At 39.8% G+C, this 22,971-nt stretch overlaps 2 protein-coding genes and 1 long non-coding RNA gene across 4 annotated transcripts in view; 2 read left to right on the forward strand and 1 right to left on the reverse strand.

Moving 5' to 3' along the window:
- The window catches only part of TGFBRAP1 (transforming growth factor beta receptor associated protein 1), a 33,920-nt gene extending 27,301 nt beyond the window's left edge, over nt 1–6,619 (reverse strand). Inside the window, exons 1-2 of one of the 2 annotated variants that reach the window (XM_051806850.1) lie at nt 5,261–6,619; nt 2,972–3,673 (exon numbers count right to left, since the gene is read on the reverse strand). In XM_051806850.1, the coding sequence (XP_051662810.1) occupies nt 2,972–3,656 (685 nt within the window). In that variant the 5' untranslated portion in view covers nt 3,657–3,673; nt 5,261–6,619. The remainder of the gene's footprint in view (nt 1–2,971; nt 3,674–5,260) is intronic. The other variant, XM_051806849.1, reaches the window with a different exon arrangement.
- Nucleotides 6,620–6,701: 82 nt separating this feature from the next.
- Nucleotides 6,702–7,824, forward strand: LOC127479654 (uncharacterized). The gene is made up of 2 exons (XR_007907636.1): nt 6,702–6,758; nt 7,371–7,824. It is a non-coding gene; the product is annotated as an uncharacterized LOC127479654 (long non-coding RNA).
- Nucleotides 7,825–10,638: 2,814 nt separating this feature from the next.
- Nucleotides 10,639–21,270, forward strand: CUNH2orf49 (chromosome unknown C2orf49 homolog). The gene is made up of 4 exons (XM_051806889.1): nt 10,639–10,830; nt 12,533–12,699; nt 16,428–16,800; nt 19,728–21,270. The coding sequence occupies exons 1-4, from the start codon at nt 10,690–10,692 to the stop codon at nt 19,782–19,784; spliced, it is 738 nt and encodes a 245-aa protein (XP_051662849.1). The 5' UTR covers nt 10,639–10,689; the 3' UTR covers nt 19,785–21,270.
- Nucleotides 21,271–22,971: the final 1,701 nt, after the last annotated feature.

Genomic DNA, 22,971 nt, shown 5'->3' on the forward strand with positions numbered 1-22,971 from the left:
TACTTCCTTTCTTTTGTTATGACAAGTCACAAGTTTCCAGCCTTGGCCATCGCAGAACCAGTAGAGACTTAGCCTGTCCTTCCCTCGGTACAGTTGGAGGTACAAGGTTCACATCTGGATCCAGGAGAAGAAGTGGCCATGCACTCTGCTGACCTCCTCCTGCACCTCCTTCACATGGCAACAGAAATCCTCCACGAAGCACACATCTCCTGTGGGCAAGGACCACATTCTCCCTTGCTCCAGGCTCCTTGCAGGAGATAGGAGGTGCTCTCTTCAGCTTAAAGCTCGACAAGCTGCACCCCCTCTTGGGAGCTCAGTCTGAGTTGACACCTCTGATGTTTTGGGGCAGTTTCTCCCGCTGGTGCTAAGAAGCACACCCTGTGCCAATATGCAAGAACTATCTGCTGCAATTTTCAATACTTAAAGCCTCTGTAAAGCAGGAAATCTGATTAAAAACATGCAATAACAGCTTCCCAAACTCAGAAACTGAATTTTGGTAAGCATAGTTTCATACATATCAGAAAGAACTGATTTTTAATTCTAAATGAACTAATTACTGGACAAAATGAAGATGCATCAAAAATGAAGTTCCTCCTCTTCCTTCTGAAAGAACGAGCTAAATACTAACTGCAAGCAGAGACAAAAAAGTACCAAATGGCTAAGATCAGGGATCTGCTATGAACAATTCTAACAATGAGTCTTAAATCCAAAGAGTCCAGGTAAGGAAAAAAGTTACATACCCAATAAACTCAAAGACATTTTACTTTGATAACCATTTTGAGCCCTTGCTTTCTGCCTATCTAAATTCCAGTCTTAATTCAAAAGCAAATTAATCTAAGTATATGCCACTTCAAACACCATAAAGCCAAATATATTAATGCAGAATACATCCACCTCAGTAAGAGGCTGGATTTAGCAGAGGCTTTACCAAGTGCCAAACAAGCATGCCTTAACCAATGAGACATGCAAAACCAAATCAAAATTAGAACTGAAGATTCAATCGAGCCTTTTCAAGTCCATTCATTTTACAGCAGAAGCCTACCTCAAATTCCAAGATACACAATGCTTATCTATTATAAAGGTGCTCAACCACCTTCAGAACATCAAAGAGACAAATGTTAAAGACACTAACAATTTTACCAAGGAAGAACAGCAAGATAGATAGTACTAGTCAAAACAACAACGAATAGAAAACAGGAGATTAAAAAAAACAAAACAAAACACAAACAACCCACAGTTGAGTTAGGCAAGGAAACACGGTACAATTGAAAGCAAACAGTCTGCAAGGTTTCTGAGGCAGTACAAGATCGACTTTGCCTGTATCATGAGGAAAAGGGTGGTTTATAGCACGTTTAGAACAGCAAAAGTGCATTTACTTAATATCTCACATACCTGATATTCTAACCCCAAGACACGCTACTTACACAAGTATGTTGGATGAGTAACATTCTCGTATCTCTGTCTTACAGGACACCAGATAAAAGTAAAAGTCAGACTAAATAAAATTCTGCTTTCTAACTAAATACAACTATGCTTTTGAAAGTATATCTATTCTTCTTAAATCAAAAAAGAAAATTAACTACTTGAACAGAACCTGGTTTGATATTCTTAAAAACATTAATAAAAATTAAAAGTAAGACTGGGATCTTCTTAGTAATATGTCAAAAGGGAATATTTTCAGACAGTTAATTCACAAATTTAAACTTTTACAGCACTCCTAAACCAGTTAATATCCACAAATACATATACACATTTAAAGCAACTAGAAGTTTCAATAAGAAGTGGGCAGCCAAAATGACTTAGAAAAACCCTACATCTGAAAAAAACAAGTTCATCTTGGAAGTCTTCAATTTGCATAAACTGACATTCTAATGAGAGTTTATTTCTTTCAAGAAAAACTGGTGAGTTGATGTACATATCCCATTCTGCTCACGAGACAAAACTTCAATATAAGCAACAAATTGTATTATTTATTTTTCTTTGGAATTTATATTAAAAAGCCAAATTCAGATCCCTGAATTAAGAACATAAATACTTGCATCATGCTATTCCTAATGTGTCAGGAAAACTACATACACTGCATCTCCTAACAGGAGAGTCATATGGGAAACAGCATGAAAGCCTTCTGCCTGTGGTCTCTCAGCTCTGGGATATTGCAGCTTTTCCAAAAAAATGGTCAAGATTACCAATTGCACAGCATATTGTTGATTTTGACAGATTACAGCAGTAGTAGTCCTCACAGTCATTTATCTATTAGACAAGAGCATTATTTCACATGATCTAACTTTGGTTTTACAGTTGTTAAACTACCATTTTCTGTAATATGGACCTGAAAAACACTATTAAAAAAATTAGGCAAATGGAAGCATAAAAACTGGGTAGCATCTGACAACACGTAGAGTTTAAAAGGAGTTAGGATACAGTATATATCCACTAAAATTTCTTACTAGCGCTGTAGTACAACAAACATACTTGTGAATCTGTTTCAATGTAAAATGGACTTCATGTGAACTCCTCTGAATAGCAACTGAGGAACAAATTAACTCATCTACACGAATTTAACAATTTTATAGCAACACAGGGCTCCTCAAACCCAATCTGACTGGTCCCTACAGAGAGCCTATCAGCCTCCGAAGTTTCACTTGGTACCAAACAAATCTTTTGCTCAGGGCTGCACGATACTACTACTCTTAGCTGTCTATACAGCAATGAAGCTTTCTACAGACATGATTAAAACACAAATAATCATAGATTTTTGTGCATTGAAAAAAACCCAGGAGAGTTATAATAGTTTTAAGTACCAAAAATTAACCATCTCCCTTTTTATCTCAGCATTCCAATATAGACCTGTGAAGTAAATCATTATTATGATGAAAAATACTTAATTAGTAAAGCTTTGCTTCACAAATGAAAGAAATCAGGAGAAGTAAAAGAAAAAAAAAATGGAAAAAATTAACATCCTTAGTCTCACCTAGGCCTCCAGGGCCAGCCAAGAGAAACTCTTGTCTTCCTATCCTTTTCACAATTGGCCGTTTCTCATCACTGCAATAAGGAAAGAGATCCTGGGAGACGCCAGTATTATAATTCAAAATTATATACTGTGTAGTAAGTGCAAGGCATAAGTAGTATCCATCTACAGCCACAGCACAGGGTTGCTCTGGAGTAAACACTTCCTTCACTATCTGGACTCTGTCTTCAAACACCATGAACATCTGAATGGTCCGACGCTTGACGGAGATGATGCAGACCTCCACACAGAACGGATCCCCGCTCACAGGGTTTTCATTCAGCGTGAATGTCACAGCTCCTTTGATCCTAGCACCGCTGGGGACGGGTTCCAAGTTTATCATGTTCACTAGTGTTATCGTGTTGTCGCAAAGCACGAGAAGTCTGGTGAGGGCAGAGGCCGCTTTCAACTCGCTCACAGGCTTCTTCAAGCCCAGGTATTTATGCAGTTGTTTGGTAGCAGCAAAAGTTATTTTCCCAGCTGCTGATACCTTTTCATCCAACATGAAGTGATAGATAAAGCAGTCATTGGTTCCGATGTAGAGGTTCTTCCCACAGCACTCAATGCACTCGATGTTGATGTAATTTTTGTCTCCCATTAACATCTCCCGCTCAACGGCAGAAACGAGCTTGAAAGCTTTAACGCTCATTGTGTCTTCTGGGTGATCTGATTAAAGAGAAAAAAACCACTATTTACCTCCACACACATAATCAAATATCAGAGGTAGTAATTTAATATTCACCAACACAAAAACTTAACTGCTGCATTTTTTAATAGCCTGTACTCTATTTCCAACCCAATTACACAAGCCAGAGCAAGCACACTAATAACCACAGAAATTAATCAAATTTTATGCTTCCACTCCAAACCTATTCTGAAACAGATTCACAAGAGCACCCAGTTATTTTGAAGTGATGCTTTCTCCACATGTAACCAGCATGTTATTGGCTCTTTCAGACACTTTGGCACTACAAGTGGTTATTGCCAGTACTTCGTGATTTATAAACCTGTCATGCACGTGTTTCTATCACCTGTACATGAAAAGAGACAAGCTTCAGGTCTTAGATTTCTTGAGAAGCCACAAGGCATTCAGTGCTATTAGTTAACATCTCAGGCTGCTTTACACTCAATTGTAGGTCTATTAGTTCATAAAATATCACAGGCTTATTGCATTTTAACACATACTTTACATTCCTTACTCTCCAGCAATCAGGAATACGTAACTTCCAAGCCAGTTAAATAAAAACTTACGAAAAATATCATCCAACTCATAATAAAAGTTGTTGATTTGTAATTTGTTTTTGTTTTTTAATATCTGCAGAATGCCCATTGTATTCAGTGCTACTTACACATTCTCTGCATCAGACTATATGCACCAGCAATTATAAAGCACATATACCCAGAAAATTTGGAAGAATAGCCCATAAAGCATTAATTAAACTCAAGCTGCAATATCGCAGAAATTAAGACTTCCTGTTCTCTACTATCACAATCATCCCAAAAGTCTGTCTTTAAGTGCTAAGCAGCACTTCTAATATCTATTCTACAAAATATACCTACCCTTTTGCAATCAAACATTGTCAAGGGACAGATGCAATTTATAAAGCAATTAATTGTGTTTTAAAAACAGTTGCAACTTTACTGTACTCCAGATTTGTGTTATTTTTTTATAAGAAACCAGCAGACAGCTGTGCTCAACACTCCAAAGAAAAGCAGATGAGAAATTGCTAACCTTGTTTAATCACCTTTTAATTTGTCATGACTGCTCTGTAATGGCCACTCGGTCAACAAGAGGGAAGACACAACACTAAATATCTTGTGTGGATTTAACAGGTAACATATACAATTGCTTCTAGTGCACAGATACAATGGATACAAAACATCAAACGAAATCTCTGTGCACCAACAGAGAGACCAGTATCAACAAAATGCTCTTTTGAACAAACTTCAAACTAAGCACAGTCAAAACGAATTTAGTTTATAATTATTACATATAACAAAATCCTTTGCTTCTGTGAGAGAATATTGAAAACCATGGCAAAAAAATATCCAAAACTGAGTGAGAAAAGGTAAGGTATACAATGTGGAAGTAGCCACTACATAAAATTAGATCAAACTAAGAATACAGCCAGAAGCAAACCATGTTACCAAGAGAAAGGAGTTATCTTTAATGCCAAGAACTTCAGGGTTTGTTTTTTCAGAAGTTAAAAAGATTTTAGTTTAGGCTTCCAAATTTTCAAATTCCATCCTCACCTGGAGTGTAAATTAGTGTTCTGTCCTTCAGCCAAAAAAAAATAATCCAAACAAACCCAGGAAGCGCTGGAGAAATAGCCTAAGGTAAAGTGATAATGCAAGTCTCTGGCAACACAGCCATGTTATCCCTCAACGTGATCAAAAGAAACACGGCATGCTAAGTTAGAGAGGGCTGTCCAAAGGTTGACTGACAAAAAAACCCAAACCCAACAGTTTTTAAGAGTCTGTGTACAGCCTGAACTGATAAATTATCAATTGCAGAGGTCAGGCAGCTTTCATACTTGAAGTTGCCAACAACTTAACGCTCCTGTAGCCCAAATTACAAATGTTAATGTATGCCATTGGGAGAATTTTACTCTTGATCAAGATGTATTAAAAAGCTCCAAAAGAATTGCCTGAATGAAAGTAGATGAAAAGGAAAAGTACAAAAGAAATCATAACAAATATACAGTTCCTGAGCAGAAGTAACAAGAAATCCATAGCACTACTTAAGTCTGGTAATAAAGAAACTCATTCTAGGAAAAAAAAGCTCTGAGAAAAAGCTTTTAGGAACAATCAATGTCAACAAATGTGATGTGGATGTATTTTTTTTTTAAATATTTTTGTCCTCATTTATAAAACCTTAGGGGCCTACGTGCATTGCAAAGGAACAGGTTCTGCAGAACATGATGTTCCTTTAAAGTGCAAGAGGCCACCCCAGAGTTACAAACAGTCAATATTTTTTGTAGTATTTCTTAGATGTTCAGAACTCCGGAAAACAAGATAATGGGGATGTTTGCTATCAAAACCCAAACCGCTATAGTCAGGAAAATTACCAGTCTAGTAGACACTATTTTTCAGGCACACCAGTAACCCCGCATGTACTCATTTCCGTAGAGAAGTGCGAAGTAGCTCTCTCTCCACCGCTCTGGTTAAGTAATAACCTTGCATTGCCTGTTCCCGGCTGCTGCTCTGCAGACCGGCCCCCTGCCTGCCTCACCTCCGCACCGCTCCCTCACCCACACCCTAAGCGAGCGCTAATTAACCTCTGGACACGATCTCACCGAGCCCAGGAGCTGGGCCACCCCAGCCCCCGGGAGGGCAGGGATGCGCTGCCCGGCGCGGTTCCTTCGCCCCCGTCCCCTCTCTCACACACACACACACACACTGCGCGCAGCCAGGCCCGGCACCGACCGGCCCCGGCGCGCCGCCTCCGCCCCGCGGCCAGGGAGCCTCCCCCGCCCTCCCTCCGCCCCGCACTTGCCGGCGCTCGGCGGGAGCCGGGCCCGCCGCTCCGGGGCCTCGCGGTGCGGTGCCGGCGGCCGGGGCCGCCTCGGGGCGCGCTCGGATCCGCCGGCGGGCGGGCGGGGAGGACGCGCCGCTTCCGCTGCGGCGCCGGCCCCGCCCGGAGCCGCGTCACGGGAACGGGAGCGTCCGGTCACGTGCGGGAAAGACCGACCTCCGACTGTGCACCCGAGAGAGGGGACGTACGCATCTATATATATGTGCATGGGTGCATGTACGTATATTTATACATGTATAAGTATACATACAGCTGTGTATATGTATATGGGTGTGTGTGTATAAGATAGATAGATAAAAGAGATTCCAATGACTTGGAATTATTGGACTTAATAGTAGCAATGTTTTAAGTCTCTTTATATGTGTGTTTATATATATATATATATATATATAAAGATACTTAGTTGTTATAAGTCTCATATATGTGTATATATTTATATGAGACTGTATATGAGACTTGGGAGCTGCTGTTTTCACACTCCAAGAAAGTGCTGTCAGTCTAATTGGACTTAATAGCAATATGTCTCATATATTATAAAACCTATAATATTGCCATTATTATATATATTATATATGCTGCAAGTCTCTTTTACAAGATATTTATACTATGATTATTATACTCTATATAAATTATATATATAAATTATTTATATAATCTACATACGTTATAACATTCTTATTATTACTAAGTCCAATTAGAGTGAGAGCACTTTCTTGGAATGTGAAAAAAGCTGCTCCTAGTGGATGTCTGGGTGTTAGAAAGATAAATTATTTTTCAGTAGAATTGCCTTGTTAGGGTTTAGAGCTTCACACGCCTCAATGATCTCAGACTTAGCAGGAGGTTAACAAACCTTGGGGAGAAGGATGTACTGCTGATAGTGGACACAAAGAATGCAGAATTATGGGCCACAGGACATTTGGCAGAACTCCCAAGATAAGGAAGAAACTAACAAAGCCAACTCAGCAAATGTGCTGCAATCAGCTCCCACCGGCAAAAGGTAATTCTGGCTACAGGAAATGGTGACCACTGACTCACAGCCCACCGACTCAAAAGAAAAGAAGGACTGAGCATGTGGCCTAATTAACATGAGAAGCAAGGGAATCATTAACCAATAGGAGGTAGAATACTAACTATAAGGGAACTAGGCAACTTGTAGCCGATGAACATTAATGCCTTTGTTTGCTAAAATGTATAAATAATGAAAAGTTTTGGTGGTCGTTACTGGCTTTGTGGATTTGCCATCCCTTTCTGTGCAGAACTGTAAATAAATCAAATACCTTGACTCTGTGTGTGGGTTGGCCTCTTGCACACCAGGTGAAAGAACCTATTTTGGGGCAACATATACAGCTAATGAACAAAGTATAAAGGAGGTATCAGAACTGATATAAAGCATTGTTTTTCTAGTTGGAAAATCTTAAAAAGAAAAATAATGGAAAATGACATGTGGTATCATTAATTTTAAAATTATTAACCAAAAAATAGAAAAAAATTATCTCTACTATAAAATGCAATAGGATCATTCAGCAGATCTATGAAAACGATATAGGTTATAAAAATTTTATCATTTTTACAGCAATTTGAAAAGAAACATTAAGTTTTTATCATGCTGTTTACATTTCATCCGTGTCAGAACTTCACTGTGAGAGGACATGGTCTGGTTAACCAAAGAGGAACTGTAATTTTGGGTACAAATCCCTACAAAATAAATATTAACATAAGAAACAGAGTGAAAGTCATGATCAGCAAAACTAATTTGGTTAGCAAGGATGTGTTTTCCATGAGGAAAGAACTTACAAGATGCTTTAGGAAGAGAGAGATGATCCATGTAATTTACAAGACAGTAATTTCATTGGCTGAAATAAGCACCAAAATACAGGCTGAACATTTGCCTTAGAAAGTATATTCATTCACAAGATTACTTGAATTAAGGTGATTTTGTGATGTAATTGGCTAAAGTGAGAGAAGAGTGAGAAAATGAAAACAGAACTAGTCTATAGGTGTGTTTGTGTGTTGGGCACACAGATATAAAGTTGGGGCTCTTGGCAGTTGGCAATCCCGGCGCACAGCCGGTGTTTCCCCTCGGATGCAGCTTCCCTGGAGAGAGAGGAGAGGGAGGGTAACTGTGCCCTTGTGCTGCTCCAGTGATGGGAAGCTCCCTCCTTGGCCCACTGGACCCCAGCCTGCCCAGTGCGGTCTCAGAAATAACCTGCGCTGAGCGTCAGGGCCAGCATCCGAATTATGCATCCATGCAGAGGAGGAGCCCATCCCAGCAGCACAAACACTGGACACCACTCATGGTCTGGGCAGCTCTGGGAGAATCCATTTGTTATTTCCAAACACTGTAGTCACATTACAGATCATAGTAACGGACCAAGCCCAACCCAGGCATACAAAACATACACATAGGTAGAAAAAACAGTGCTTCCAAGAAAAAACAAGCAGTAACAGTAGCTGGGGTTGTTTTGGGAGGAGGGACAGAGAGAAAGCAGAAGGAAGTGAATTGCATATGCTGCCAGATGGCTGTTTTGATGACACCATTATGAAATAATGTTACTACTTATTTGTACACTTAAATGATTTTTAAATATTCAAAATTTGAATTCACGCAGAGAAACACTGCATGTATGTAGCAATAATGTGGCATACATAGTGATATATCTGCAGCTCGTTCATGTGGATGTACACTTAAAACCATGACATTATGTTACTTGTGTTACATTGTTGCCTGTACCTCATAATTCTGTAAAATGAAAATCAAGTAATTCAAATTACGTTGCAATTTTGTATTGTAACAATGACATGGTTTTTTACTCATAATCATTTGTAATTCCCTATTCTGCTTTTAAATATGTAAGCAGATGACTAACTCCAGTGGACAGGCAACTATTTTACTTTGGAATTACAAAGCAACTTTTGTTATTGCAGATCAAGCTGCACTAACAAGCAGGGCCACAGGTATGGGCAGGATGGAGATCCTGTTTCATTTCAGTAGCACAGCTCTGGCATGTAGCAGCAAAAGTGGTTTGTAGTCTTGTATCTTGACAGAATTATAATAAAGTGTGTTTTCCCTGCTCAACGCTATCAGCTGGGGGATAACCTCACCTCATCAGCAACACCTAACTCCATGGAAGGCAGGGAGGCCCTGCAGAGAGACTCAAGACAAATTAGAGGGCTGGGCAATCACCAGTTGTATGAACTTTAACAGGGCAAGTGCAGGATTCTGGGATGGGGCAACCCTGAATATACGTACAGGCTGGGGAATGAGATGCTGGAAAGCAGTGCCATGAAAAGGGACCTTGGGTCCTGGTCAATGGCAAGTTGAAGATGAGTCAGCAGTGCTGTGGCAGCCAGGAGGGCCAACCGTGTCCTGGGGGTCATCAGGCAAAGCATTGCCAGCTGGTCGAGGGAGGGGATTGTCCCACTCTGGTTTGGCTTCACCTCGAGCACTGTGTTCAGTTTGGGTGCCCCAATATAAGAAAGATATAAAGCTATTCGAGAGCATCCGAAGGAGGCACATGAAGATGGTGAGGGGCCTTGAAGGGAAGCTTTATGAGAAGCAGCTGAGGTCACTTGGCTTGTTGCAGAAGAGGAGGCTGAGGGGAGACCTCTTAGCAGTCTACAACTTCCTTGAGAGAGGAAGAAGAGGTGCAGACACTGATCTCTTCTCTGTGGTGACCAGTGACAGGACCCAAGAGAATGGCCTGAAGTTGTGTCAGGGGAGGCTTAGGTTGGATATTAGGAAAACATTTTGCAGCCAGAGGGTGGTTTGGCACTGGAACAGGCTCCTCAGGGAAGTGTTCACAGCACCAAGCCTGCCAGAGTTCAAGAAGCGTTTGGACAATACTCTCAGGCACATGGTGTGACTCGGGGCTGTCCTGTGCAGGGCCAGGAGTTGGACTTCGATGATCCTTGTGGGTCCCTTCCAGCTCAGGATACTCTGTGATTCCGTGTATTCCCGTGCACCCTCAGTCCCGGTGCCCCGCGGAGCGCAGCTCCTGGACCGGGCACACCCGCTCCCGCTGTCCCCGATCCCGCTGTCCCCCCCCCGCAGAAGGTGACGCCACTGCCCCGCGCGGCTGCTCTGGAAACGCGTCTCCAGCGCCGCGCGGGATTGTGGGAGGCTGGAAGGGGCTGCCGGGGGTCGAAGATGGCGGCGAAGGGAAGGGCCCGGGCGGGCGGTGGGGACTGCGAGGAGGAGCAGCCGGGATCGGCGCGCTCGGAGTCGGAGGTGCTGCTGCTGCACCCGGAGCTGCTCTCGGAGGAATTCCTGCGGCTCACCCTGGAACAGGTGCGTCCGGGAAGCCGGGCCGGGGCGGACCGGCGGCCCCTGAGGGGGAGTTCAGGGGGGAGCAGCCCCCGAGTCGGTGCTCCGTAGGCCACGGGGTTGCGGAGAGGAGGCCCGTGGCGTGGGAGATGTCTCTGTGTTTGCAAAGGGCTGTGTTTGAACACCGAGGCTGCTAAAGAGCAGTTTGCCCAAATCGACATAGTGTCTGCGTGCAGTAAAACTGTCTGTGGAAAGATGATATTTACACTGTTGAAGTTGCCACGTCCATACCCAGTGTAACCTGCTCCAGGTGACCCTGCCTTGGCAGGGGTGTTGGACTAGGTGATCTCCAGAGCTCCCTAAATATTCTGTTGATTCTGTGAGTTAAGGAAGTGCAGCCTACGTAATCAGTCAAACTAATGCTTAAATACTGAAGTATTACTTACGTACTTATTAATTCTTAATAGTTGAAAAAAGAAATTCAGTTTGAAAGTGAATTCTAAGCAGTTTAGGACCATACAAAGCTTTTGTTGATGTAATTTGAAATACTTGTTACTGCTCTGCCTGAAAATTTTAGGTGCATGAAACAACAGGAATCAAAGTTTCAGGTTTTTGTGTGAGCTGAAAGAATTTTCATGTGCTCTCGTCCATGTAGTCTATGTGGACAAAAATGTACACCTTTCAGGCCACCATCAGAAGTCATGAAGTGTTGCCAAAGACATTAGTGACAGAGGCTTCACCTGCTTTTGGTGACCTCTAGTTTGGAAAATGTTAGTGGAGTTTTTTTTCTCTTTTTATAAATCTGACAGGAGGTACCAAGAAATGTTAACAACCCCATACATGATTGAAAAGAAAACTGGTATTCTGGTAAAACTGACAGTTCCTAGAAATCTCACAAAATCACAGAATATTTAGGGTTGGAAGGGACCTCTGGATGTCATCCAGTCCAACCCTCATGCCAAGGCAGGGTCACCTAGAGCAGGTGACACAGGAACTCATCCAGGTGCATTTTGAACGTCACCAGAGAGGGAGACTTCACAACCTCCCTGGACAGCCTGTTCCAGTGGTCTGCCACCCTCAACATAAAGAAGTTCTTCCTCATGTTGAGCTTAAACTTATCTCCCTTATTCTTTGGGAACTGGGGAAGGAAGCACAGTTCTACATTCACAAGTCTGACCTGCATTATGTTCTAGTTACCTGGTTTTTAGAAGAGTGAAGCAGAGCTCTGGTATTGTAGTTGGATTCAGAGAGGTGTGTTTAAGAGTGCATGAAAACATCAGCCATCAACAGTATCTCTATCAATTTTTTTTTCCTTTTTTTTTTTTACTACTGTTTTTATTGGCAAAACCTGTGGGGTTTTGGATAGGGAGGGCCACCATTGCAAGTGGTAGAAAAAGAAACCACTGTGCACTGACCAAAACATCCTGTGTTTTCCATCGCCTCACTGAAGGGAGGAATGGAGTCTAATCCACAGATTACCACAGTTTTCTACAGAAAACAAGGGAATTTCACAGTAGGAAGGCAGGAGACCAGGCTGTCATTGGCAGTGGGCAGTTCACGGCCTCTCCAAAGTGATCATCCTAGCCACCCACTTACTTTTGAAACTCTGACATTTGTGCCCAAAGCAGTACCTTAAAGTGTATTTTGAACAAATAAATGATGCTATTAAGATGGTTGTGCTTTGAATTTGTCATGATAATAACAACTTTTTTTCTGTCCCCCGCAGAAAAATATATTAGTCGAAAATGATGCGAAAATGGACAAAGACAGTCTCACTGATCTCTATATTCAACATGCCATTCCCCTGCCTCAGCGTGACTTACCAAAAAGTAGATGGGGGAAAATGATGGAAAAGAAGAGACAGCAAAATGACCTGAAAAGTGAGAATAAAAGGTAAGTTAGCTTTTATTGGGCTAGACCTGGAGAATTTAGGACAATGCATTTAGTTCAACCTTTGTTTGCCTGATTAATGAAATTTGTGCAGCTTTTGGACATTGTCACAGGTTACAGAGAATGCCGTGTCAGGTTTCCTGTGTCAGAAGTGATAGATTCTCCTACTGCAATAACGGGAAAAAGGGAAAGATAATGTTTTTGTTTTGTCATCCAAATGTTATTAATGGTATTTAGCTTATATTGCTTCTTGATCTAGAACCATAGAATAGTTTGGGTTGGAAGGGACCTTTGATGGTCATCTAGTCCAAAGAAATAAAGATAGGAGGCTAGATGTTTTTGGGAGAAGGAGGCAACGTTAATTTTTAGATGAGAGAATGACTTCATCCAGAGTTTATATGTACAATAACTTTAGGGGCTCTTATTTTGGTACAATAAAATGCAGTAATGGTTAAACCATTATATTTGATGGGAAAACAGTAAGTGTAAGGAGATAACTTTAATCTACCAGTCTGCTTTTCTTTACCAGTTGTTCTTTGCACTTAGCATCTAGCACACTAGACTTAGTCTTTTGCTCTGTTTTTAGACCGTTTTAAGATTTTCCAGAAGTTCCTGTTTTTGCTTTTATTACCTCTTTCATACTTAACAAATATACTGACAAAATACTGTTTAGAAAAGTTAACCTTTTCCTACTAGTATTACTAACCCTAGAGAAATGAGAGAAATAGATTATCATCACTTTCAGCAAGTAAAAGTTGCACAGAAAAAATTTCAGTTTTAGTACACTATATCAAGGAAGTTCAATTGTCTTTTTGGAATATTAGAATATTACACTTTTCCTCATAATTGTGTGCACCACTTAAACAAAATTGACACGATGCCATTGTGCAAAAGAGGAAGTAGAACTTGGCATTCTTGTTTCTAGAACAAAATCAAAAGTCCTAGATATTTTGAAGCTGTAAGTTATGTGCAAGTTGGAGCTGGGAACTAAGTGTGCTGTTAGTTCACTTTAGAAATCAGATAAACTGATTGATTGTATGAATAAGAGAACTCTCTGATGAGTTCTCTGTGGAAATCACATGGAATTACTATGAGGCTTGAAGACTTGATCAGCACAGTTCGGTGAGTTTTGGCTTGCCTCTGGTAATTACAGATTGGAGGTAAAAACACAATGAAATTTAAAAATCAGTATTGAGTATTGTGTTTAGTTTTACTGCTGGTGATTAATGTCATGTCCTAGAAGACTTGCTGTATGTCAGCTGATTTGATGTTATACTTCAGTAATGCAGTCAAATATCTGAGGTTACAGGTGATGGTTTATATATCTTATTACTGAATATCTGAGTTTGCAGACAATCATAGCAAATAAGAACAAGCACAGTCTTTCCAATTTCAGACATTTCAGAAAGTATTTGTGTTCAGGGATAGTTAATTTTGTAGATCTCTAAGACCATCTTGCCTACTGAAAGAGAGGATGATAAGAATCTCACAGTGTATATGTAGTTTCTGAAATGCCAGCAAGTCTAAAGACTCTCACCTGCAAACGCTCAGTCTCCAGGAGTGCTGTGGCTGTTCATCCTCATAGCTATGGTCTTGGTAGGGCTCATCATTTCTACTTAGTCTTCTGAGAGGTCACTTCAGTATGCCCTGAGAACTGCTAAGGTGCTGATAATGCTGAGTTCAGTGCAAAACATTGTACTTCTGACCAGTTTCACAGAAGAGGTGATCAAGTGCCTGTTCTGGTAACAGGCAAATATTTAGGATAATCAGGGTGTGGGAGCTAAAACCTACACTTCTCTATGATTACCTTAAGTACCAGATTAAGCTAGACAAAAATAGAAACATTTTTTCATTAAATTGTCCTCATAATTGGGAGGCCATCCTGGCTGCATGAGTAATCATGTGAGAGAGTGGAAACCCAGATTGCTCATGTAGTGAAGTTTTTGCTTTCTCTAGTAAATCTTGTATCTTACCGTGCACTTCAAAATAAGCAGCAGGATTAGATGTAGATGTGCATTGAAATCTAGGTTGCACAGAAGGTGATCTGCAGGAGGGGACACAATCCCAAAATGGCTGATTTCAGCAGTTAGTATCAGTGTCGTCCCTCAGAAGAGTGCTGGCCTACAGGAGTCCTACTGTCAAGCTTTTATAGTGCCTGTACTTTATATAAATGAAGCAAATGTCACTCCCAAGGTTCTGTTTTGTTCTGTGAGACATGTATCTAAAAATTGGATGTGACAGTCCTTGACAGTACAGCATCCAAATTTGTTTTGGAATGTTCCCAGAGTTTTTCTCTGGGAGTGTTACCTGTATTATGTCATTTGTACAGGTGCTACAAATTCTAAACTTGGGTTTAGGGTAGATAACAGTCCAGAAGTTGCAGTTAGTTCCTCACTTGCCACTTTTCACCAATCTGAATATATAAAAACCCTGACTCCATAGGAAAAGCAGACTTATTATGGTAAGGAATGTGACGGGGAAAAAAAATCTAAGACCTGAACTTTGTCTTGTTTTATGAACTCCTAAACTGTGACCACTTCCCTTTTTTTAAAGAAACCCCTGTTCTTGACAGAAATTGTGCAAGTGATGTGCAGTTTCTTAATATGTGAGGTTTATCAGCGGCTACTAATCTAATGTTGTTCCAAGTCCAAACTGATTAAGTCTCTGCTTGTGGCTTATTTTGAAGTCTGTTGAGATACCTAACATCAAAATTGTCAAATTCATATAGTTGCAAATCAATGCAAATATATATTCAATTGTTGAAAACACTGTAATTCAACTTTTATTCATCTGTTTAGTATGAGATGACTGAACAGTCAGTGTATACTGAAAGCTGAAGTTTCTGATCAGGAATATTATATACCTTAATGGTGGTTTGGGTTTTTTATTTGTTAAATAGGCACTTTCCAAACACTTTTTCTTTGTCATTCTTGAGCAATGCTTTTTAAAATCTTTGAATTCACGTAGAGTGAGTTATGTTTACTTTGTACTTTATTTTTTCGCAATCCAAATATTTTCTGATAATATTGTTTTGATATCGGCTTGATAGTATTCCTTTTCATGAGTCACTGAATTGGCCAGCTCTGACTACACATAGGCTTTAAGGCACAAACTATTAAAGAAAAGTCATTAAATCCACTTAGGGTTCCTGTTTAAAGACAGCTTGTTTTAAAAACAGGTGTGCTTTTTTTGCTTAATGTTTTTATTCCTTGTGTAACAATCTTTTGGGCTATCTTAACATTTTGATTTTGAATAAGAGTGGAAACAGGGAAATTTAGAATTATCAGAATATTAGATGCTGTTCTTGTAGGTAAGGCGGCACATGTTTTCTCAAATATTCATCTTTTGAAATACTTAACACTTATCTCTGTAGTTACTCTGGAAGAGATGCAGTGGTACAAGCACAGAGTCTTTGTACAACTGTGATTGTTTGCCTTCACAGTTCCTCACACAGCTGTCTTTGCTGAGGAACACTGTTCCTCACACAAACCCCTGCCCCTTTATATTTTGGAAGCAATTTCTGTTGCTTTTTATTTTTATTTAAGTATATGTAAGTTTATATAAGTATTTTTATTTTAAGTTTGGAGCAGATCAAAGTTTAATGTTAGTGTTTTGGGATATATATTTACTTTAGACAAGATTAACTTCATTTTCACTACTCGTGTCTTGACTATGCTATTTTTTGATCATATAATTTGTGTTTCTGAGAATTTTATGATTTGTATTTTCAGTGTTGCAACAGTGGAAGGATTAAGGAAACGGCCATTGATTGTATTTGATGGTAATTCAACAAGTACAAGCATAAAGGTGAAGAAGACAGAGAATGGAGCTGCTGATCGCCTGAAACCTCCTCCAGCTGGAAGCCCCACCAACACTGTTCGAAGGTTATCGGTTTCTTCAAATGCCTCAACATACATTTCAACCTCCAGTTTGTCAGAGGACACTAAGCTGGGAATGAGGAATAGTGAGGCTCAGCAGAACAATATTTCAAAGACTAACAGTGGTGTGTTGACTGGTCTGAAGGTTTACCCTTTGTCTCCAATAGCAGGAACTACTGTTGTGAAGTTAAAGAGGTCTGTTCCAAAAGAAGATTCCAGTTTGCCGGTACGTTTGTGCAGTATCTTCTTTTGCAGCTTTTTGTAGTTGAAACTTACAGAAGCCGAAGTTAGACCTTTGTAAGAGTTTTCAGGATTATTTTATTTTGGAGTAATAGTTAGAAATTAGAAAGTTAGAAATTAGAAACAGATGAAGGTCTAGCTGGTTGGGAAAGATTAGAAGGAAATAAATAAAGTACTTTGCACTTGACCATGGGAAACTTCTGTGTGAGAGATGCAACTCTGTAGAAACCATGCCCATAATTTTAAAACGAGTAAGTAGGTAAAACTTAAGGTGGTGCTGGTAGCAGTCAAATAAAACACCAACTAGATAATTCTACTGGTAGGTCTGAGAGAAAGAACAGGTATTGTAGAACAACATGAACAGCCATGGAGGGAAGACAAGTGATCTGTTTTCTGTAGTAGGAAAGGAAAAAATGAAATGATTTGTAGCAATCACAGTTGAGTGGTTGAGTAGGACAAGCTTTCACTTGTCACAGTAAAGGAAGAGATATTACAGGAGCAGAAGTGAGATGCTGAGAGCCATAGAATATATCCTTAGAGGAAGAATGCCATCTGTTTAAAATCTTGCATAGGAATTAGCAAGCTAGAGGAAGGAACTGGATGTGTTAATCTGGAGAGTGCTTAGACTGTGGGTCTGAATGAGAAGCCAAAACAACAAACTTTATCAGTCGAGGTGAGACACCAAAGGTCAAGGGCTCGTTTTGAGGCGGGATTTTAACTGGATACTTGGGCAATGAGGAAGACATGCTGAGATCTTGAACAGAAGGGTGCTGTTCTCATGTAGAAGTCTGATGAATGAGATGTAAACGAGAAAGGTAAATAAGTACCTTCTTTCTGCAAGTTGGATTTGGCTGTAAACAAATTTTGTGTGTACAAGAGAACTACACTACAGATGGGGGCAGAACAAAGCTGATGAGCTGAAGGGATGAGTGAAGAGCTAAGGCAGGATCTATGAATTCAGCAGGGTGTTATCTTATAAGATGTAGGTAATGGTCCTGAATGTAGCTCCCAGATGGGGAGATGGAGTAGTGGTTGATTTTGACAACTGTGTAGTTAGTCTTAAAGGGCTTGTCAGTGCAATGGGTAATCTCTTCAAAACATGCCAGGAGGTAGGGATAAGTCTTATATTTGTGTGGTATTCCTTCATTATACAAATGAGGGAGTTTTCACATTTCCACTGGAGTACAGGAATATCTGAAATAAGTCTTGGCTTCAAAGGAAGAAAGAGAAATACGAACTCTTAGTTGAACTGCAGGGGGAGCTTTAGATATACAGTGTGCAGTTACATTGATTAGAATTTTCCCAAGACATGAGACTGAACTTCTGTTTTCTCAATATTCCCTCATTAAATGCTTTTTGTTAATATCTTCTTTAAAAATCCTTTAATGAAAGAATGCAGGTAATATCCTTGCTGCATGGTTTGGTAGGTTCCATCGCACTTGTGTTAAACATGAGCACCTAAACATGTGTCTGAAAGACAGCTTTAGCAACTTTTACAAGAACCATGGCTGAGGCTCTGAATGAAATTTATGCTGGAGAGGTGTGTTTCCTACTACCCATATTACTAACTTCTTTTAGTATTTAGAACTCTTCCAAGTGTTGGTCAGATTTGAACCTATAGAGCTTTTGAAACTTGTTTAGTGTGCACCTCACAACTTCTTTATATTTCATTTAAATGTTTTGTAGACACAACGATGGCACTTGTAAGTGCCACTGTATAACTGACACTCTGAAGCTATGACCTCTGGCATTTGACTTTCTACATTAGCCACAGTTAGGTTGTTCCAGTTAATACCTGCAAGTTCAGTCATGCCTTGGTTAATGTGGGTCAGATGTGTTTGAAGTTAGGCAAGTGTGTTCTATGGATGGTACTTTACTGTCTGAAATTAAAGAATGTGGTGTTGAATAGTAAGAGATGCAGTCAGGAAGAATCAAGGAAGTATCAATGTACTTGGCAGATGGCTGTGGAGTGTAAAGCCTGATCTATTTTTAGTATAATGACAGTAGTGACAATTTTCTCTTCAAGCAAGTTACTGTTCTTTGACTTTCAAGAAAAACTGAAGTTCTCGTGCTGAATAGCACAGAACTATCCCTCTTATCTTTGGATCTGATTCTCTTAAACCTTTCAGTGGTTGCAGTCCACAGGATCGCTGTAAATAACAGTGAAACTCTTAAAGACAAGAGTTGCAATGAGTTTTAGAATGTTCTTGAAAACTCATATACCTGTCTTTACTCTGCTTGTATGAACTATTAAAGCTCCATTTTTCAGATTTCTTTTGTTATTATTATTTTAGATGGTGAAAGGTAATTATTTTACCACTTCATCTCCCATTGTTTTGCTTCAGATTTTCTTGACTTTTACAAGTTCCTTGGGGTGGGGGGGCTTGAAAGATGAGTTCATCTGAGGCTTTGACGGTTATTTATCTTTTTTTATCCAGATCATTACAAGGGAAGACCAAATTTTCTTTCTCTTTTTCTAATGCTTTTACTATTTGACAAAACTAAATTGGTTTCCTAATTGTACGTTCGGATTTTTTTATTTATGCAATCCCATTTCAACAAGTATTTTAAGAACACTATCTGAAATAACTTTGGAAGTGTGTTTTGAAACTCCAACAGGTACCTGTTTCTAACCTGCATAATTGAAAGACATTTTTGCATATTTGATTTTAGATTAGTAAAAAACAAATACTTGTATGATTTGCAGGTAGTTAAATTCATTGACTCTATTTTTATCTTCTGTAGAGAAGTTCTGTGATATTTAACTTTCTCCACAAGATGGCAATAGAAAGCTATTGTAGTAGCCTATAGCTGAGTACAGCAGTAGTAGCAGATTTGAATATGTCAGATTAATGACTGACTTCTATTTGCACAGTATGCCTAAGAATACTTATATATTTCTTTGTATTTCAGAATGACCTAAAGCCTACGGAAGCAAAGAAGAAAATCCAGCATGTTACATGGCCATGAAGTAGCTAATGGTGCTTGAAACATAAATATTACTTCCATATTTTAAAATAGATAGGTATATTTAAACAATTTAAATAAAATTGTTTTTGAACCTTACAGAGATTCAGATTGCTGTGAAGCTTTAACAAGTTTAACAGTTCCCTGTCGTAAATCTGGAGTCACTATCACCAGTAACCTTAAGAGTGTCTACTCTTGCACAACAAGTAGTTAATTACTTCTTTAACAGGTGGTGATATTACACTATACTAAACCCTTCACTTTTAGTTTTCAAGGTTATTGTAGTTCATCTCCTCCATGTCACTATGATTCACACGTTGTTTCACTAAGGTTCAGTTTTGTTCCACATCTGGTTAAATAGTTAAAACAGCCGTTGAGATTTAGAGTGATCCCAAGAGCCTTCTTGGCTTTAAAAGGGTAATTAATTTGGCTCAGAACACTGACCATTCTGCTGATAAGACGGTCTACAAGAAATTTTTTTTGTTTCTGTTGCACAGAACAGGAGTGTAAAATTTGCAGTGCAAGTTAGGCTGGTAACGAGAGATGAACTATTTTAACAGCGTTACTTCAAATTGAAGTTTCTCTTGATATATGAAATAAGAAATGCACTGATGGAAATATGTTATTAGACTGTTTGATATGAAACTTTGAGAGGAAGTCGTGAATGGATTAGTGCCATGTTCTCTTAAGTACATAGGCATATTTTATACAGGCGTAAGTGTAAAATTGTGCCAATGTAGCAAATTTGGTTGCTTTCCTGGTTACAATCATGCTTATAAAATATGGGAAAAAACAGTGGAATGCAAACCAGTGCTTTTTCAGCTTATGAAGTTGGAGAGGGACATGGAGAGGAAGACAGAGAAGTACCTTGAGAGCATTAACACATGTAATTGCACTCTAGAAAAAAATACACAAACCTGTTTTCTTTGCTTTGATAATTTAAGATGGATTTTGGTTTTCTGTGAAACTTGATGTTTCATCTGAATTGTTGGTAGTGCCTTAAAGGGCAGAAATCCAATTAAGTTGATAGAAACATTTTTATTAAAATTCAGTGGCTCAGGGTGAAGCCAATTTAGATCAGTTTTAGATATGGATGGTAAATAATAACAATGCTCCCAAACTTAGTAAAACAACAAAAAAAAATCAACTTCTGAATCCTCTTAGTTAACCCACTAAAAGAAGCTGTCAATAGTGATCAGAAAGCTTGTTTACATTTTTAACACTGGTTTATATTGAAACCAAACCCTGTAGTTTAGTTCATTACTTTACAGAAGTTCTCCACTCACTGTTACAATATAAAAGGCACTTCTTGAATGCTGTAAAATGGTAAGAATGTGTGTTTAAAAATAGTGTGCTGTTTCCCTTTTACTAAACACTTGTGCAGTTTTTGTACTTGAGTACAGCAAACTTTAATGTAATGTACATTTTGTATGTAAAGACTTGTCTTTTAAGTAGCCTTATCCTATTTAAATAAATTAAATTAAAAGCAGACAAAGCAGTGCTGACTTGTTTTTATGATGTAATTAAGCTTGTTGATTTTATACAGTTATATTTCAGTGGACTTGAAGTGATCAGGTTTAGCAGCAGTAGTATCATGTGAAGTGCTCGTTCTTGCACTAGTGTAGGAATTCTGATAGGAATTCTGTTTTGTGTTTGGCTTATTGTCAGTGATCTAGAGTGTAGGGTGTATTTTGTGTAGTTCCAGTTTCTAGGGGCACGTGTGTGTTGGTATGTGTTAAGGAGGGATATTCAGAGCTGTACTGGAATGATAGCATGATGCTGCTATTGCATGGTAACAGTCTTGGTTTTAAGCCGGTGTGCTTTCCATGTTTCACCTACCTTTCCCCAAAGCTGGGACCATTTTGCCCTCTGTTGTAGTACTTGGGAGGCAAGGTGCAAGCCATGCTGCTCTTACTGTCTTCATAGAATCATTAAGGTTAGAAAAGACCTCCAAGATCATCGAGTCCAACCCTTCCCTGGATACTACCACACCCACTAAACTCTCATGAAGTGAGTGATTCCACTGCTTCCCTGGGAAACCTGTTCCAGTGCTTGACGACCTCCACTGAAGAAAATGTTCCTAATGTCCGACCTGTACCTCCCTTGTCACAACCTGAGGCTATTTTCCCTTGTCCTATCACTAGCTGCCTGAGAGAAGAGGCCGATGCCCATCTTGATTCAGTCTCCTTTCAGGTAGTTGTAGAGAGCAATAAGACCTCACCTCACCCTTCTTTCTTCAGGCTAAGCAACCCCCAGCTCCAGCCCCTTCACCAGCTCCGTTGCCCCTCTCTGGATGCTCTCTAGCACCTCAATGTCCTTCTTGTAGTGAGGGCCCAAAACAACACAGTAGTCTAGGTCCAGCCTCCCCAGTGCTGAGTACAGGGGCATTACCCCTTTAGCTAATAGTAATCCTTCTCTCAGCAAAGCACTAGGGCAGAGCTGCAGTGTGCTGAGGGATTGCCGGACCCCAAAGGAGGGTAAGTGAGGTGTTCGCCCTCCTTTGGGAGGTGTGGATATTAAAAGGGATTTTTGTGGCTGTTTACTACAGCTTTCATCATAAAATGAAATCACCAAAGGATAGAATTCAGTGCGTTCTGGTTAGCACAGTGTGCACTTCAAAAATGTCAGTCAGCGAAGTTCTTCAAATGGTGTGCAATACTCTAAATCTGATCTGATGCATATATTCAGCTTGTTGAATTAATGAGAGGGGAATGACCTGTGAGCACTTCATACTTGGTACAAAAAGAGACAAATTCAAGAGCGGTGGCAGAAACTAGGAGCAAACTTTCCCTACCCAGTTACACACAGAGTAAGTATATTCCTAAATCTTTCCATATCTGAAGATTCCTGTTGGAGGTGTGACATCTTTCTTTCCTCCTTTTGCTGGACACAAATGGATTCCATTTGGAAGGTGTACTGTGATCGTACACTGCATAACATGGCCATATTTCTTGCAGTTTGCTTTGGGACAAGAGTTATCTTCCTTTGGATTGTTTCCTTTTGATTTTAGTCCTGCCAGCACCCTGTTGCTGACAGGTGCCTCTGTGGCAAACATGTAGCAGAAATTATGCTACAACAAAGGGTGTTATGTATCCCAATACGGAACACAATTAAAGCATGCCCTAGTATAGAAGTTAAGCTGCTGACTTTTGCAAAGATAAATGTCTTTTGAGTTGTCTTGACCTCCTTG

This window comes from Manacus candei, unplaced genomic scaffold, assembly GCF_025592945.1.
Source record: "Manacus candei isolate 608988 ecotype Guabito, Panama unplaced genomic scaffold, ASM2559294v1 h1tg000069l, whole genome shotgun sequence".
Taxonomy (NCBI): Eukaryota; Metazoa; Chordata; class Aves; order Passeriformes; family Pipridae; genus Manacus; species Manacus candei.